General features: G+C 43.5%; 2 protein-coding genes across 3 annotated transcripts in view; one reads left to right on the forward strand and one right to left on the reverse strand.

Annotated features, from left to right (window-relative positions):
• Window positions 1–12,471, reverse strand: part of LOC113173199 (bone morphogenetic protein receptor type-2-like) — a 40,711-nt gene extending 28,240 nt beyond the window's left edge. Inside the window, 6 exon segments of the mRNA XM_026376585.2 lie at window positions 495–586; window positions 671–778; window positions 1,166–1,360; window positions 1,594–1,782; window positions 11,192–11,377; window positions 12,256–12,471. Coding sequence (XP_026232370.1) covers window positions 495–586; window positions 671–778; window positions 1,166–1,360; window positions 1,594–1,782; window positions 11,192–11,267 — 660 coding nt within the window. The 5' untranslated portion in view covers window positions 11,268–11,377; window positions 12,256–12,471.
• A 4,693-nt stretch (window positions 12,472–17,164) lies between these two features.
• The window catches only part of LOC113173198 (myosin light chain kinase, smooth muscle), a 44,068-nt gene continuing 43,681 nt past the window's right edge, over window positions 17,165–17,551 (forward strand). For both annotated transcript variants that reach the window (XM_026376582.2, XM_026376583.2), the window contains exon 1: window positions 17,165–17,307. The gene's annotated coding sequence lies outside the window, so the exon portion shown is untranslated. The remainder of the gene's footprint in view (window positions 17,308–17,551) is intronic.

Genomic DNA, 17,551 nt, shown 5'->3' on the forward strand with positions numbered 1-17,551 from the left:
AAGTATTATTAGTGTAGTGGTAAGATCACCGCCTTCCATGTGGGAGACTGGGGTTTGAATCCCAGCTGTGTACTACCTCCAGTGGTGGTCCTTAGGCAAGACCTCCTTATGCTTACCCTGCCTACCCTTGTAAGTCGCTTTGGAAAAAAGCGTCTGCTAAATGACCTAATGAAAATGTATTAACTGCAAGAGCAATAATCTGCTGCTGTTTGTCTTTCCACTCTATTTGGGTCGACTTCACCTTGGATAAGGTCTAATGCTCCTTTGGTCTCTTCAGGTCGGATCTGGCTGTTTTCGGGCCCCTCTTGGATTGGTCTCTCTTTTTTCAAAATATGATTCATACATATCGAACACATCTTACACTGCCTCTTGGGTCCCTTTAGTGGTTTATAACTACTTCTAATCCAGAATGTGTCTGTTAAGAAGTTAACATCACTGGACTCGATTTCTCTTCTCATAGAGTGATTGGCTAAGCTGAACAGCCAATCCGTTACCTCGAGCAGTTTGAGATTCTCCAGGTCGACGGCAGATTCACAGTTAGCTGCCTCCATCACATCCAGAGCAGAAAGACTGAGTTTCTGCTTGCCTGGACAAACACACACAGTCTGTTAATCACATTTCTTAATAATCCAGTGTGTGTGTACGCGTGTGTGTGTGTGCGCTCGCGTACCTTTCATCATCCTGTATCCCAGGAACATTGCCATGACAAGAATGGCTGCTATGGCAACAGTTGCCAAGGCGATGAGTGCTGTCTCCTCCCGCCTCAGTGAATGGTTATCTGTGGAATGATGATGTCATCAATAACATCACCGCGACTGAAACCTAAAACCAGGTCTGAACCCTCAAACAGAAGACTGAACAAGAATTAGTCCACATGACTCGTGGACCAATAAAGGTTTAATTTCACCCCCAGCAGAAAGACTGGACCCCACTGAGACCAGAACCTGCCTGAGAAGCTTTACGTTCTCCTCAGTTCATCAGGAACAAACTGAGGATTTAGATATTTACTAACAAAGCATCATGGGAAGTGTAGTTCCACAACCTGGCGTGTGGCACCAGCACCGAAAAAACATAGCAGGAGTCAACAGTCTGTTAGTAAGAGTCAAAAAGCGATCATGTCTTTGGTCCAATCTGCGGCTTCACCGTCACATGACTGACGTCTCACCTGTCTGTCGCTCGTCCCGTCCATTGGGTTTCATCAGTCTGAGGGCGGGGGTGTTGGCGGCGGTGGGGGGCTCGGTGTAGTTGGCGTTGCAGAGGTCTCTGCTGCAGCAGCAGAATCTGTAGCTACTGTTCTGGATCGTCACCAGGCAACGGTCGCCATGACACTCCTGTTGGTCGCCAATGTGAGTCCAACAACCTGCAGAGAAAATACATTAGAGTCAGGATGAGCAGTTGCCCTCAGCTACTGCCGCTGTTACTGCGAAGCTGAAGTTTGTAAGCTGATTCACAGAGTAAGGAGCAGAGTCAATCTGTGGTCAGAGTCCAGTTGGTTCATTACTGGACTTTCTGTTCAGAGTTTGTCCGATGACGTTAATGTGGAGCTAACACAGCAGTTTCAGATCTGATCCAGAGTGTGTCTGCATGTCTCACCTTGCTTCACCAGGTGTATTTCACCGTCTGCTCGTTTCTCCCACAGTCCATAGCAGCGGGAGCCGTAGCTGCAGCGGATTGTCCCATTCTCCTGTACCGCTCCTCGCAGGTCGTTGGTGGGTCCATTCAGAGGCTCCTGGTCCTGCGGGTGGTCGGCGAAGGCACACTCTCTGTCCTCCGACTGCAGACCTGCACAGACACCGGGTCAGTTTTTGATGCAGCTTTGCACCAGTGATGGTTCAGGTCACAGTGTTTACACTCAGGAGGTTTCTGGACTATACAGGATCCTTTATTTAGATCCAAACAGGCCTCAGTGAAGGACACAGCTTAGTTTTTTGAGTTTTAAATCACTTATTCAAACTAAAACTGAAACATAAATTCAGACTCAAATATGATCAAACTCATCAATAAGAACAGATTCATCGAAATACCCATTGACAGACTCTCCGAAGAACAAACATCCTGCGTCTCCCCAAGGCTCCTGGAGGTGCCGTTTTTCAACAGCAGCTCCCATTTATCAGATATTTCATAGCTTATCATGAGTGGATCTACGATACACACGAGCCAGTTAAACCAAGCAGCATCTCTGACAGCAGCGCTGCTGAGGCCTTCAGGGACACTACAAAGTGTTTGTCATCCACCATTACCATTACTTCATAAGATATGTGGCTCAGTTTTTTTTTATCGGATGTACAAAGAGAAACAATGACCACGTCTGCATCACAGTAACGTTATATATTGGCCATCAGCTGCACTGTTGGGGACAAGTGGCCTTCAGAGTATATTGGTGGTAACATAGGAATGATTCTTCTGGGATTAGGACTCGTCTAGTCCAGACATGTGATCTCAGTCAGGTTATTTTTGATTTTCTGCTGATCTTCCTGAGCAGGATGAAGACCAAGCCCAGGAACAAGTGGCCGTGCAGCAGAGGACCAGTCTGACACACATAGATAAAGAAGCGCTCAGGCGTTTGCTGAGAGGAGCTGCAGCGCGACGCCTCAGGCTCCGAGTGTTCTCCATTAATCCAATGTCCCAACGTCACATCCACTAAGTCACAGCAGTTTCCCTGCCTGTGGTTCCTAGACTAAGTTCAGAACATGATGCAGTCAGCGTCACATGAACTCACTGTTCAGGAGAATTCACAATGTCGGTGATGTTTTAGATCCTCTACTCAGGGAGTCTGACCCGGGTCCTGGTGTTCACAGATCCTTCACCTCCAGTACAGCTCTACTAGTCGGAACATGCATATAGACAGGACCTGATTCACTAAGATGACAAAGAACACATTCTAAATTCAGATGGGGTTTGTGTTTGGTTGAAGCCAGGCTTTGGTTCCACATACAAACAACCTCCTGTCGTTAAGTTTTATTTTTTATGACTCATCTAAAAGCAGTCGTCTCCGTCTCTGACTGTTCGTCACAGCAGGACCAAGCTGACTGTGTCCAAAGTCAGTAACCAATAAATGTCAGAGCTGTAGTAGGTTAAGCTTCACACTGAACTGTAGTGTTAGTGTGGATGCTCTTAAACTGCTCCTTGACCCTGACAGGTAAGTTACGCCCGACCTGAAACATTCACTGTAAAACACTAGATGTGATTTTATTTACAGCCTCAGAAAAGATCAAAATTCTAACAGGACTGGACCCTGGGTCAGGGCCAGAGGTGGGTAGTAACGCGTTACAATTACTCCGTTACATGTACTTGAGTAACTTTTTGAAAAAAATGTACTTCTATGAGTAGTTTTATTGCACCATAGTTTTTACTTCTACTTGAGAAATATTATTTTGAAGTACAGCATCTCTTACTTGAGTACAATGTTTGGCTACTCTACCCACCTCTGGACAGGGCCCACTGTGTCCTAATCCTGATCCCTACTGATGGTATCAGGTATGATCCAGACAGAGGTGAATCACATTGTGGGCCAGGCTGCAGCTCTGTGAAGGTCCTAAATTCAGAGAGAGGGGGTGGGGGGTCGGCGTCACCTCACAGGAATCTGACCCCCCACCCACCCTCCCTGCTGGAGCCAGTCGGAGTCTCAGTGTTTAGTCTGCTGTGAGGGTGGAGTGTGTGTCTCGGCGTATCGACTGCATCACAACACAAACACAGAAACTGACACAGACTCACTGACGACTGTGTGTGCGACAGGATGTGAGGCTGCGTTTGTGCGTCACCACTTAATTGCAGAAACAATTCATTAAGTGAACAAACAGGGCGGTGAGTTCCTGTAACAAGCTGAGCCGCTGTCTGAGCTGCTGCATGATGGGAGATGAAGTGCTAATCTGTGTTCTAACAGTATCCTTAGTTCAGTTTGATCCAGTTCAACCAGGTTTTTATGGAACACAAAACCACAAACATCTGTAGACCTGGTCCCAGGACCAGATGAACTCCACTAACAAATCTGGTTATTTTAGTTCTGCCTAAACTGCCTGACTTGAAACTTTCTTTCGTTTGAGTTTTATGAGTTTGAGTTTCCCCTTGTTCTTACTGTTTCTGCTAAGCTAGTCTAACAGTTTCCCCTTGTTCTTACTGTTTGTGCTAAGTTAGTCTAACAGTTTCCCCTTGTTCTTACTCTTTGTGCTAAGCTAGTCTAACAGTTTCCCCCTGTTCTTACTCTTTGTGCTAAGCTAGTCTAACAGTTTCCCCTTGTTCTTACTCTTTGTGCTAAGCTAGTCTAACAGTTTCCCCTGTTCTTACTCTTTGTGCTAAGCTAGTCTAACAGTTTCCCCTTGTTCTTACTCTTTGTGCTAAGCTAGTCTAACAGTTTCCCCTTGTTCTTACTCTTTGTGCTAAGCTAGTCTAACAGTTTCCCCTTGTTCTTACTCTTTGTGCTAAGCTAGTCTGACAGTTTCCCCTTGTTCTTACTCTTTTTACTAAGCTAGTCTAACAGTTTCCCCCTGTTCTTACTCTTTGTGCTAAGCTAGTCTAACAGTTTCCCCTTGTTCTTACTCTTTGTGCTAAGCTAGTCTAACAGTTTCCCCTTGTTCTTACTCTTTGTGCTAAGCTAGTCTAACAGTTTCCCCTTGTTCTTACTCTTTGTGCTAAGCTAGTCTACAGTCCTTGTTCTTACTCTTTGTGCTAAGCTAGTCTAACAGTTTCCCCCTGTTCTTACTCTTTGTGTTAAGTTAGTCTAACAGTTTCCCCCCTGTTCTTACTCTTTGTGCTAAGCTAGTCTAACCGTTTCCCCTTGTTCTTACTCTTTGTGCTAAGCTAGTCTAACAGTTTCCCCTTGTTCTTACTCTTTGTGCTAAGCTAGTCTAACAGTTTCCCCCTGTTCTTACTCTTTGTGCTAAGCTAGTCTAACAGTTTTCCCCCTGTTCTTACTCTTTTGCTAAGCTAGTCTGACAGTTTCCCCCTGTTCTTACTCTTTGTGCTAAGCTAGTCTAACAGTTTCCCCTTGTTCTTACTGTTTCTGTTAAGCTAGTCTAACAGTTTCCCCTTGTTCTTACTCTTTGTGCTAAGCTAGTCTAACAGTTTCCCCCCTGTTCTTACTCTTTTGCTAAGCTAGTCTGACAGTTTCCCCCTGTTCTTACTCTTTGTGCTAAGCTAGTCTAACAGTTTCCCCTTGTTCTTACTCTTTGTGCTAAGCTAGTCTAACAGTTTCCCCTGTTCTTACTCTTTTGCTAAGCTAGTCTGACAGTTTCCCCCTGTTCTTACTCTTTGTGCTAAGCTAGTCTAACAGTTTCCCCCTGTTCTTACTCTTTGTGCTAAGCTAGTCTAACAGTTTCCCCTTGTTCTTACTCTTTGTGCTAAGCTAGTCTAACAGTTTCCCCCTGTTCTTACTCTTTGTGCTAAGCTAGTCTAACAGTTTCCCCTTGTTCTTACTCTTTGTGCTAAGCTAGTCTAACAGTTTCCCCTGTTCTTACTCTTTGTGCTAAGCTAGTCTAACAGTTTCCCCTTGTTCTTACTCTTTGTGCTAAGCTAGTCTAACAGTTTCCCCTTGTTCTTACTCTTTGTGCTAAGCTAGTCTAACAGTTTCCCCTTGTTCTTACTCTTTGTGCTAAGCTAGTCTGACAGTTTCCCCTTGTTCTTACTCTTTTTACTAAGCTAGTCTAACAGTTTCCCCCTGTTCTTACTCTTTGTGCTAAGCTAGTCTAACAGTTTCCCCCTGTTCTTACTCTTTGTGCTAAGCTAGTCTAACAGTTTCCCCTTGTTCTTACTCTTTGTGCTAAGCTAGTCTAACAGTTTCCCCTTGTTCTTACTCTTTGTGCTAAGCTAGTCTAACAGTTTCCCCTTGTTCTTACTCTTTGTGCTAAGCTAGTCTAACAGTTTCCCCTTGTTCTTACTCTTTGTGCTAAGCTAGTCTAACAGTTTCCCCCTGTTCTTACTCTTTGTGTTAAGTTAGTCTAACAGTTTCCCCCCTGTTCTTACTCTTTGTGCTAAGCTAGTCTAACCGTTTCCCCTTGTTCTTACTCTTTGTGCTAAGCTAGTCTAACAGTTTCCCCTTGTTCTTACTCTTTGTGCTAAGCTAGTCTAACAGTTTCCCCCTGTTCTTACTCTTTGTGCTAAGCTAGTCTAACAGTTTTCCCCCTGTTCTTACTCTTTTGCTAAGCTAGTCTGACAGTTTCCCCCTGTTCTTACTCTTTGTGCTAAGCTAGTCTAACAGTTTCCCCTTGTTCTTACTGTTTCTGTTAAGCTAGTCTAACAGTTTCCCCTTGTTCTTACTCTTTGTGCTAAGCTAGTCTAACAGTTTCCCCCTGTTCTTACTCTTTTGCTAAGCTAGTCTGACAGTTTCCCCCTGTTCTTACTCTTTGTGCTAAGCTAGTCTAACAGTTTCCCTTGTTCTTACTCTTTGTGCTAAGCTAGTCTAACAGTTTCCCCCTGTTCTTACTCTTTTGCTAAGCTAGTCTGACAGTTTCCCCCTGTTCTTACTCTTTGTGCTAAGCTAGTCTAACAGTTTCCCCCTGTTCTTACTCTTTGTGCTAAGCTAGTCTAACAGTTTCCCCTTGTTCTTACTCTTTGTGCTAAGCTAGTCTAACAGTTTCCCCCTGTTCTTGCTCTTTGTGCTAAGCTAGTCTGACAGTTTCCCCTTGTTCTTACTGTTTCTGCTAAGTTAGTCTAACAGTTTCCCCTTGTTCTTACTCTTTGTGCTAAGCTAGTCTAACAGTTTCCCCCTGTTCTTACTCTTTGTGCTAAGCTAGTCTAACAGTTTCCCCTTGTTCTTACTCTTTGTGCTAAGCTAGTCTAACAGTTTCCCCCTGTTCTTACTCTTTGTGCTAAGCTAGTCTAACAGTTTCCCCCTGTTCTTACTCTTTGTGCTAAGCTAGTCTAACAGTTTCCCCCTGTTCTTACTCTTTGTGCTAAGCTAGTCTAACAGTTTCCCCTTGTTCTTACTCTTTGTGCTAAGCTAGTCTAACAGTTTCCCCTTGTTCTTACTCTTTGTGCTAAGCTAGTCTAACAGTTTCCCCTTGTTCTTACACTTTTGCTAAGCTAGTCTAACAGTTTTCCCCCTGTTCTTACTCTTTTGCTAAGCTAGTCTAACAGTTTCCCCCTGTTCTTAGTCTTTGTGCTAAGCTAGTCTAACAGTTTTCCCTTGTTCTTACTCTTTTGCTAAGCTAGTCTAACAGTTTTCCCCCTGTTCTTACTCCTTGTGCTAAGTTAGTCTAACAGTTTCCCCTTGTTCTTACTCTTTGTGCTAAGTTAGTCTAACAGTTTCCCCTTGTTCTTACTCTTTGTGCTAAGTTAGTCTAACAGTTTCCCCCTGTTCTTACTCTTTGTGCTAAGCTAGTCTAACAGTTTCCCCTTGTTCTTACTCTTTGTGCTAAGCTAGTCTAACAGTTTCCCCTTGTTCTTACTCTTTTGCTAAGCTAGTCTAACAGTTTCCCCTTGTTCTTACTCTTTGTGCTAAGCTAGTCTAACAGTTTCCCCTTGTTCTTACTCTTTGTGCTAAGTTAGTCTAACAGTTTCCCCTTGTTCTTATTCTTTGTGCTAAGTTAGTCTAACAGTTTCCCCTTGTTCTTACTCTTTGTGCTAAGTTAGTCTAACAGTTTCCCCTTGTTCTTATTCTTTGTGCTAAGCTAGTCTAACAGTTTCCCCTTGTTCTTACTCTTTGTGCTAAGTTAGTCTAACAGTTTCCCCTTGTTCTTACTCTTTGTGCTAAGCTAGTCTAACAGTTTCCCCTTGTTCTTACTCTTTGTGCTAAGCTAGTCTAACAGTTTCCCCTTGTTCTTACTGTTTCTGTTAAGCTAGTCTAACAGTTTCCCCCTGTTCTTACTCTTTGTGCTAAGCTAGTCTAACAGTTTCCCCTTGTTCTTACTCTTTGTGCTAAGCTAGTCTAACAGTTTCCCCCTGTTCTTACTCTTTGTGCTAAGCTAGTCTAACAGTTTCACCTTGTTCTTACTCTTTGTGCTAAGCTAGTCTAACAGTTTCCCCTTGTTCTTACTCTTTGTGCTAAGCTAGTCTAACAGTTTCCCCCTGTTCTTACTCTTTGTGCTAAGCTAGTCTAACAGTTTCCCCTTGTTCTTACTCTTTGTGCTAAGCTAGTCTAACAGTTTCCCCTTGTTCTTACTCTTTTGCTAAGCTAGTCTAACAGTTTCTCCCCTGTTCTTACTCTTTGTGCTAAGCTAGTCCAACAGTTTCCCCTTGTTCTTACTCTTTGTGCTAAGCTAGTCTAACAGTTTCCCCTTGTTCTTACTCTTTGTGCTAAGCTAGTCTAACAGTTTCCCCTTGTTCTTACTCTTTGTGCTAAGTTAGTCTAACAGTTTCCCCCCTGTTCTTACTCTTTTGCTAAGCTAGTCTGACAGTTTCCCCCTGTTCTTACTCTTTGTGCTAAGCTAGTCTAACAGTTTCCCCCCTGTTCTTACTCTTTTGCTAAGCTAGTCTAACAGTTTCCCCTTGTTCTTACTCTTTTGCTAAGCTAGTCTGACAGTTTCCCCCTGTTCTTACTCTTTGTGCTAAGCTAGTCTAACAGTTTCCCCCTGTTCTTACTCTTTGTGCTAAGCTAGTCTAACAGTTTCCCCTGTTCTTACTCTTTGTGCTAAGCTAGTCTAACAGTTTCCCCTTGTTCTTACTCTTTGTGCTAAGCTAGTCTAACAGTTTCCCCTTGTTCTTACTCTTTGTGCTAAGCTAGTCTAACCGTTTCCCCTTGTTCTTACTGTTTCTGTTAAGCTAGTCTAACAGTTTCCCCTTGTTCTTACTCTTTGTGCTAAGCTAGTCTAACAGTTTCCCCTTGTTCTTACTCTTTTGCTAAGCTAGTCTAACAGTTTCCCCTTGTTCTTACTCTTTTGCTAAGCTAGTCTGACAGTTCCCCCCCTGTTCTTACTCTTTGTGCTAAGCTAGTCTAACAGTTTCCCCCTGTTCTTACTCTTTGTGCTAAGCTAGTCTAACAGTTTCCCCCTGTTCTTACTCTTTTGCTAAGCTAGTCTAACAGTTTCCCCTTGTTCTTACTCTTTGTGCTAAGCTAGTCTAACAGTTTCCCCTTGTTCTTACTCTTTGTGCTAAGCTAGTCTAACAGTTTCCCCCTGTTCTTACTCTTTGTGCTAAGCTAGTCTAACAGTTTCACCTTGTTCTTACTCTTTGTGCTAAGCTAGTCTAACAGTTTCACCTTGTTCTTACTCTTTGTGCTAAGCTAGTCTAACAGTTTCCCCTTGTTCTTACTCTTTGTGCTAAGCTAGTCTGACAGTTTCCCCCTGTTCTTACTCTTTGTGCTAAGCTAGTCTAACAGTTTCCCCTGTTCTTACTCTTTGTGCTAAGCTAGTCTAACAGTTTCCCCCTGTTCTTACTCTTTGTGCTAAGCTAGTCTAACAGTTTCCCCTTGTTCTTACTCTTTGTGCTAAGCTAGTCTAACAGTTTCCCCTTGTTCTTACTCTTTGTGCTAAGCTAGTCTAACCGTTTCCCCTTGTTCTTACTGTTTCTGTTAAGCTAGTCTAACAGTTTCCCCCTGTTCTTACTCTTTGTGCTAAGCTAGTCTAACAGTTTCCCCCTGTTCTTACTCTTTGTGCTAAGCTAGTCTAACAGTTTCCCCCTGTTCTTACTCTTTGTGCTAAGCTAGTCTAACAGTTTCCCCTTGTTCTTACTCTTTGTGCTAAGCTAGTCTAACAGTTTCCCCTTGTTCTTACTCTTTGTGCTAAGCTAGTCTAACCGTTTCCCCTTGTTCTTACTGTTTCTGTTAAGCTAGTCTAACAGTTTCCCCTTGTTCTTACTCTTTGTGCTAAGCTAGTCTAACAGTTTCCCCTTGTTCTTACTCTTTTGCTAAGCTAGTCTAACAGTTTCCCCTTGTTCTTACTCTTTTGCTAAGCTAGTCTGACAGTTCCCCCCTGTTCTTACTCTTTGTGCTAAGCTAGTCTAACAGTTTCCCCCTGTTCTTACTCTTTGTGCTAAGCTAGTCTAACAGTTTCCCCCTGTTCTTACTCTTTTGCTAAGCTAGTCTAACAGTTTCCCCTTGTTCTTACTCTTTGTGCTAAGCTAGTCTAACAGTTTCCCCCTGTTCTTACTCTTTGTGCTAAGCTAGTCTAACAGTTTCCCCCCTGTTCTTAGTCTTTGTGCTAAGCTAGTCTAACAGTTTCCCCCCTGTTCTTACTCTTTTGCTAAGCTAGTCTAACAGTTTCCCCTTGTTCTTACTCTTTGTGCTAAGCTAGTCTAACAGTTTCCCCCTGTTCTTACTCTTTTGCTAAGCTAGTCTAACAGTTTCCCCTTGTTCTTACTCTTTGTGCTAAGTTAGTCTAACAGTTTCCCCTTGTTCTTACTCTTTGTGCTAAGCTAGTCTAACAGTTTCCCCTTGTTCTTACTCTTTGTGCTAAGCTAGTCTAACAGTTTCACCTTGTTCTTACTCTTTGTGCTAAGCTAGTCTAACAGTTTCCCCTTGTTCTTACTCTTTGTGCTAAGCTAGTCTAACAGTTTCCCCCTGTTCTTACTCTTTGTGCTAAGCTAGTCTAACAGTTTCACCTTGTTCTTACTCTTTGTGCTAAGCTAGTCTAACAGTTTCCCCTTGTTCTTACTCTTTTGCTAAGCTAGTCTAACAGTTTCCCCTGTTCTTACTCTTTGTGCTAAGCTAGTCTAACAGTTTCACCTTGTTCTTACTCTTTGTGCTAAGCTAGTCTAACAGTTTCCCCCTTGTTCTTACTCTTTGTGCTAAGCTAGTCTAACAGTTTCCCCCTGTTCTTACTCTTTGTGCTAAGCTAGTCTAACAGTTTCCCCTTGTTCTTACTCTTTGTGCTAAGCTAGTCTAACAGTTTCCCCTTGTTCTTACTGTTTCTGTTAAGCTAGTCTAACAGTTTCCCCTTGTTCTTACTGTTTCTGCTAAGCTAGTCTAACAGTTTCCCGTTGTTCTTACTCTTTGTGCTAAGCTAGTCTAACAGTTTCCCCTTGTTCTTACTCTTTGTGCTAAGCTAGTCTAACAGTTTCCCCTTGTTCTTACTCTTTGTGCTAAGCTAGTCTGACAGTTTCCCCTTGTTCTTACTCTTTTGCTAAGCTAGTCTAACAGTTTCCCCTTGTTCTTACTCTTTGTGCTAAGCTAGTCTAACAGTTTCCCCTTGTTCTTACTCTTTGTGCTAAGCTAGTCTAACAGTTTCCCCTTGTTCTTACTCTTTTGCTAAGCTAGGCTAGGCTAACAGTTTCCCAACAGGTCATTAATATAATTTGATATACTGATGCTGCGTTTACTGACCGTGGGCAGCAACCGGCAGCAGCAGGACAAACAGACACACTGTTAATGTTGATAAAGGTCCACACAGAGCCGCCATGTTGGATCCAGCTCACAGGTTCGAGTCCCGTCACACAAACAATGAAACACAATCCGGCATCACTGATCCTGGGTCAGATTATCCTGCAGGAGCTGGTGACATGTCCTCCTCTAAAATAAAAACACAAACACTTTATTAGGTGGTTTTGTCTCTTTGGACCAGGTCTCTGTGGTCCCTTTTTGAACCAGTTCATTGTACCTGGTCACTTCAGTCTCTGGACTCTCAGGCTCCTCAGTCTGTGCCTACTAAGCGTGTTCCTAGTAAAGTTCAGCGAAATACTACACATAGAAGAACGTTAGTGTTGTAAAGAACAGCGACCTGTCCTGTGATTAATTAGCAGTGAACACAAATCATAATAATCATTCTGAGTTAAACGGTAGTGAGTCACTGAACACAGTAGTTTTATATTTAACATTGTGTTTTCTATCCGAATCTATTAGTGTTGAAATCTCAAACGTTTAAATACAGGATCCACGTTCATTATACCTTTTTAAAACAACGTGGGAATATTTCTAGAATATTTTAGCGTCAGTGACATAAAACTGACTGAGAATAAACTTTATTAACATTTATAATAAGTATCTTCAGACTTTATACTGAATTATTTCATACTTTATTCCTCCAGCATTAACACAATATCACAATAAATCCAAATTAAAATCAGGCTAAATTATTATTCCCAGGACCAGCACCGGGACCAGGACTTGGACCAGACCGGGACCAGGACCTGGGTCTAGATGTTCTATTTTATTTCCACTGAAGCATCAGAATCCGAGTCAAATCACTGTAGTTGTTCTAACGAGTGTGTGTGACCTTCATGACACACCTGAGCTTCACCTGCTCTGTTCACACACACACACACACACGCACACGCACACACACAGATCATACGTGAAACATGTTCCGTGTGTGTGAACAGCAGCGTTATCACCGCTGAGGCTGGCAGGGAGTGGCACACACACTCACACGCACACGCACGGCCCGTTACCGTGTCCGGTTCCTACCGGTGAGGAAGACTCCGGTCTCTGCAGGAGATGAAGCAGCCTGTCTGTCTCTGCGTCTGTCTGGATTTCTGTCTTTCTTCTGGTCCGGCTCAGTTCGGTTCGGTCCGGCCCGGTCTGGACTTCCCTCTCGGGTATGAATCCGGGTCCAGCGCAGGTTTGTTCCGCAGAATCAGAAAATCCGCAGAGATGAAGCCGCGCTGCGTTTGTGCGCGGCCGCGTCCAGACTGTCAAAATAAAGGTACCACAGCAAACCGAACTTCCGGAGAGGATTTCAAAATAAAACAAGTTGGTCTTTACAATCAGCTGTTTCCTTCTCAAACTATGATTATTTATTAAAATATAGTAAAATCTGTTAACAGACTCTTAATCTGTGGTAAAAACCTGAAGCCGTTTCTTTACATGAACACGTTTCTCTATAAACGGAACCTTAATTCGCGCCTTTTTATTTGTTTTGATGCATTTTAAACCAGTTTAACCAGTTTAGTCTCAGTCTCGGTACATTCAACTTTATGAAATGACCTGATAACTACCACTCTGGGAACTGTGTGGTGGAGGACTTTAGGGTGCAGCAGTGATGGGTGGAGGAGGTGCAGTAGTGATGGGTGGAGGAGGTGGAGGAGGTGCAGTAGTGATGGGCGGAGGAGGTGGAGGAGGTGCAGTAGTGATGGGCGGAGGAGGTGGAGGAGGTGCAGTAGTGATGGGCGGAGGAGGTGCAGCAGTGATGGGTGGAGGAGGTGCAGTAGTGATGGGTGCAGGAGGTGGAGGTGGTGCAGCAGTGATGGGTGCAGGAGGTGGAGGTGGTGCACTAGTGATGGGTGGAGGAGGTGGAGGAGGTGCAGTAGTGATGGGCGGAGGAGGTGCAGCAGTGATGGGTGGAGGAGGTGCAGCAGTGATGGGTGGAGGAGGTGCAGTAGTAATGGGTGCAGGAGGTGCAGTAGTGATGGGTGGAGCAGGTGGAGGAGGTGCAGTAGTGATGGGTGCAGGAGGTGCAGTAGTGATGGGTGGAGGTGGTGCAGGAGGTGCAGTAGTGATGGGAAGAGGAGGTGGAGGAGGTGCAGTAGTGATTGGAAGAGGAGGTGGAGGAGGTGCAGCTGATACATTTTAGTGGTTCACACTGAAACAGGAAGTGATGGCTGTTGTGTTAGTGAGCAACACAAACGTTTCTATCCTTCAAAATAAAACCTGAAGTCCCGTATTAACCTGAGGTCTGTGATGACCTCTCCTCTTAGCAAACCAGAGTATAAGAAGAACATATATTCAGCGCCATCTAGTGGCCTGTGTGAGTGTTCACAGCTGAAAAGCACAATGAAATGGAATTTTATTATTTTTGAAAATTACTAAATATCAAGGCTGGACCCTGATGACCTTTAAAATGATACTTATCAGCTGTTTCTACTGCATTTTATTTCCTCCCCCCTGCTGTTTTCTGCTCTGCTTCCTGTCGGACAGTAGTTCAGGTTGTTGGTTTAACTCAGGGCGTCTTCCCGAAGTCTACCTGCAGCTCAGGTATCAACATTTTCTTAACAGTGAAATAATGAAATCAATTAAAAGCACTCAGTGAGTTTTCATTTCACCTCCAGGCAGGAATAGTGACAAGTGAAGACAAACTGGTGATCGCACTGGAACCAGAAGCAGCTTCAGTCTGGTATAAGAAGCTTCCAGCTGATGGTTTCATCACACTGAACCAGAACGGAGACAGACTGGACCAGTCTCCTGGAACACAATACATACAGGTGCTGGTCATATATTTTGAATATCTTCAAAAAGTTGATGTATTTCACTAACTCCATTTAAGAAGTCAAACTTGTATATAATATTCATGCATTACACACAGACTGATATATTTCAAGAGTTTATTTCTTTTAATTTTGATGATTACAACTGACAACTAATGAAAAACCCAAATTCAGTATCTCAGAAAATTTGAATATTACTCAAGATCAATACAAAGAAAGGATTTTTATACACTCTAATCAGCTAATTAACTCAAAACACCTGCAAAGGCCTTTACATGGTCTCTCAGTCTAGTTCTGTAGGCTACACAATCATGGGGAAGACTGCTGATTTGACAGTCGTCCAGAAGACGACCACTGACACCTCGCACAAGGACAAACACACAAAAGGTCATTGCAAAAGAGGCTGGCTGTTCACAGAGCTCTGTGTCCAAGAACATTAATAGAGAGGCAAAGGGAAGGAAAAGATGTGGTAGAAAAAAGTGTAGAAGCAATATGGATAACTGCACCCTGGAGAGAATTTTAAAAACAAAATCCATTCCAAAATGTGGTGGAGATTCACAAAGAGTGGACTGAAGCTGGAGTCAGTGCTTCAAGAACCACAACACACAGACGTATGTAAGACATGGGTTTCAGCTGTCGCAGGCCTTGTGTCGAGCCACTCTTGAACAACAGACAGCGTCTGAAGCATCTCGCCTGGGCCAAAGACAAAAAGGACTGGACTGCTGCTGAGTGGTCCAAAGTTATGTTCTCTGATCAAAGTAAATTTTCAGGGTCCTAGAGTCTGGAGGAAGAGAGGAGAGGCACAGAATCCACGTTGCTCGAGGTCCAATGTAAAGTTTCCACAGTCAGTGATGGTTTGAGGTCCCATGTCATCTGCTGGTGCTGCTCCACTGTGTTTTCTGAGGTCAAAGGTCAACGCAGCTGTACACCAGGACGTTTTAGAGCACTTCCTGCTTCCTGCTGCTGATCAACTTTATGGAGATGCAGATTTAATTTTCCAACAGGACTTGGCACCTGCACACAGTGCCAAATCTACCAGTACCTGGTTTAAGGAGCATGGTATTCCTGTTCTTAAATGGCCAGCAAACTCGCCGGACCTTAACCCCATAGGAAAGCTATGGGGATATTCTGAAGAGGAAGATGTGATATGCCAGACCCAACAATGCAGAAGAGCTGAAAGACACTATCAGAGCAACCTGGGCTCTCATAACACCTGAGCAGTGAAGCAGACTGATCGACTCCATGCCACGCCGCATTGCTGCAGTAATTCAGGCAAAAGGAGCCACAACTAAGTATTGAGTGCTGTACATGCTCATACTTTTCATGTTAATACTTTTCATGTTCATACCTTTCAGTTGGTCAAGATTTGTAAAGATCCTTTCTTTGTTTTGGTCTTAAGTAATATTCTAATTTTCTGAGATACTGAATTTGGGGTTTTTTAGTTGTCAGTTCTAATCATCAAAATTAATATATAAGTCTGTGTGGAATGAATGTAAGCATTATACAAGTTTTACTTCTTGAACAGAATTAGTGAAATACATCAACTTTTAGAGATATTCTAATTATATGACCAGCACCTGTAGTTGTCGACTGTGGAGGTACTGTTACAAATCTTTATCTTCTTATGTTGAGACCCTACTGAAGTATTTCCTGTCCAACATAGCGTCTGTGTTTGGTGTGAGAGCTGGAGGAAGGAGTCTGAACTACTGTCTGTGGCTCCTCTGTGTCCGCTGCAGGTGGAACCATTGATATAACTGTACATGAAGTCCTGGATGGAGGAAACCTGAAGGAGCTCCACAAGGTCTAAGGAAATGATCTGGGAGGACAAAGAGTGGACAGAAAGTTCAAACAGTTCCTCAGAGAAATCTTCTCTGATGGTATCTGGGATGAATATGAGAGAAAGTTTCCCAGTGAGGTTCAGAGACTGATGTATGACTTTACTAAACTCAAACAAGTAGATGACAATGTTCAGATCTGTTGTCCTTAGAATCTGGGATCAGTAGCTCAGGGAAGACAGCAAATAGAAAGATTCTTTGAATCAGTAGAAGGAGCTTCCTGGGATGATGGGTCGATCAAAATCTCCAGAGAGAAACTGAGATCGTTCTTTGCTGAGAGTCTGGAAGGCATCATCAGCAGCATCAGGGAAATCCTGAACAAAGGTCTAAACATGGGCGGCTACGCTGAAAGTCAGATTCTGCTTCAACACCTTAACGATGAGTTTGGTCGTCATTGTGGAGTTCTGTGTCCCTTTAGACCACAGGACGCTGTTGTGAAGGGAGCTGTAGTGTTTGGAAGAAATCCAGATGTAGTGACTTCTCGGAAAAGTGCCTTCACTTACGGGTTTGATATCTGTGAGACGTTTGATGAGTCCAAACACAGAGCTGATGGTCGTGAGCTGTGTGATGATATTTTCAAGAAACTGGTGGAAATAGATAAAGATGTAGGTTGGGAGGAAACCAGAGTGGTCAACTCCGGCACTGGCCTACCTGGACTCCCTCATCCAGGTGTACAAACCCTCTCACTGCGCTCTGCCAGTGAACGTCTTGTGGTTGCAGGATGGTGGAACGATCTAGTCGTGTCTGTACACTCAGCTGCCTCAGTCTCAACTTTCAAGAAAAGTGCTGAAAACAGAACTCTTCAGAATCTAAAAAAGAAAAAGTGCTTTGTAAATATAATGATAAATAACGAAACCTATGTAAATGTCTTTGTCAGTTCTGAAATGTTTTAACTGCTCATGTTTCACCCTCAAATAGAAAGTGACCAGTCAAGAAGTCGTTGATGACACGATGAAGATTGGACTATCTGATGATCAGTTCATACTGATGATGTGTCGTTCAGTCTGTTAAAGAGTAACTCACAGATTTATCAAGCAGCCACTGTTGGAGGAGACGTCATGGGAGGATGATTGAGTGACAGACGTTAACAAATAAAGGACAACTGAATAAATACAGCAGCACAAAAACAAGTGTAAAGAGCTCAGTGAGGTAAAATATACAAAGTTTAAAAAAGAAATCACTGATAAACGTCATGTTAATCAGGCTTGTTCTGGTCACACTGTGAACACAGTTTAACCTAAACTGGATCATTGGATCTGGAGGGTGGAGGGGGTCCTGCTGTCATCAGTCCAGCCCTCCTCCTCCTCTTCCTCCTCCTCCTCAGTGTTTTCAGCAGAAGGAGATTTAACCAGAGACCAGCAACATTCCAGGTCCAGGTCCTGGTGAATGTCCAGACTCTTCAGGTGCAGAACAAACCCCCTCAGTTTGTGTTGAGTTTGTTTCCTGCAGGAGAAACTTCAGCTTGGTGAGTTTGTGTTTTCTCTGCTTCTCTTCACTTTCTCACATTACACTTCAGTCAGTGAAGTTTAATTGTTCACTCTGATCAGTAATGAACCCCTGTGGGGGGCTAAGGTTTCATCTGAATCAGGTTCAGGAACCAGCCTGTAACTAAAAACTACTGGAAAGACTGAACCTGTAACAGCTGATCTGATGGTGCGTTCACTGAAACATGGAGAATGGACTCTTTCGCTGAGCTTTATTCACACACT

The sequence above is a fragment of the Anabas testudineus genome, chromosome 21 (genome assembly GCF_900324465.2).
Source record: "Anabas testudineus chromosome 21, fAnaTes1.2, whole genome shotgun sequence".
NCBI lineage: Eukaryota > Metazoa > Chordata > Actinopteri > Anabantiformes > Anabantidae > Anabas > Anabas testudineus.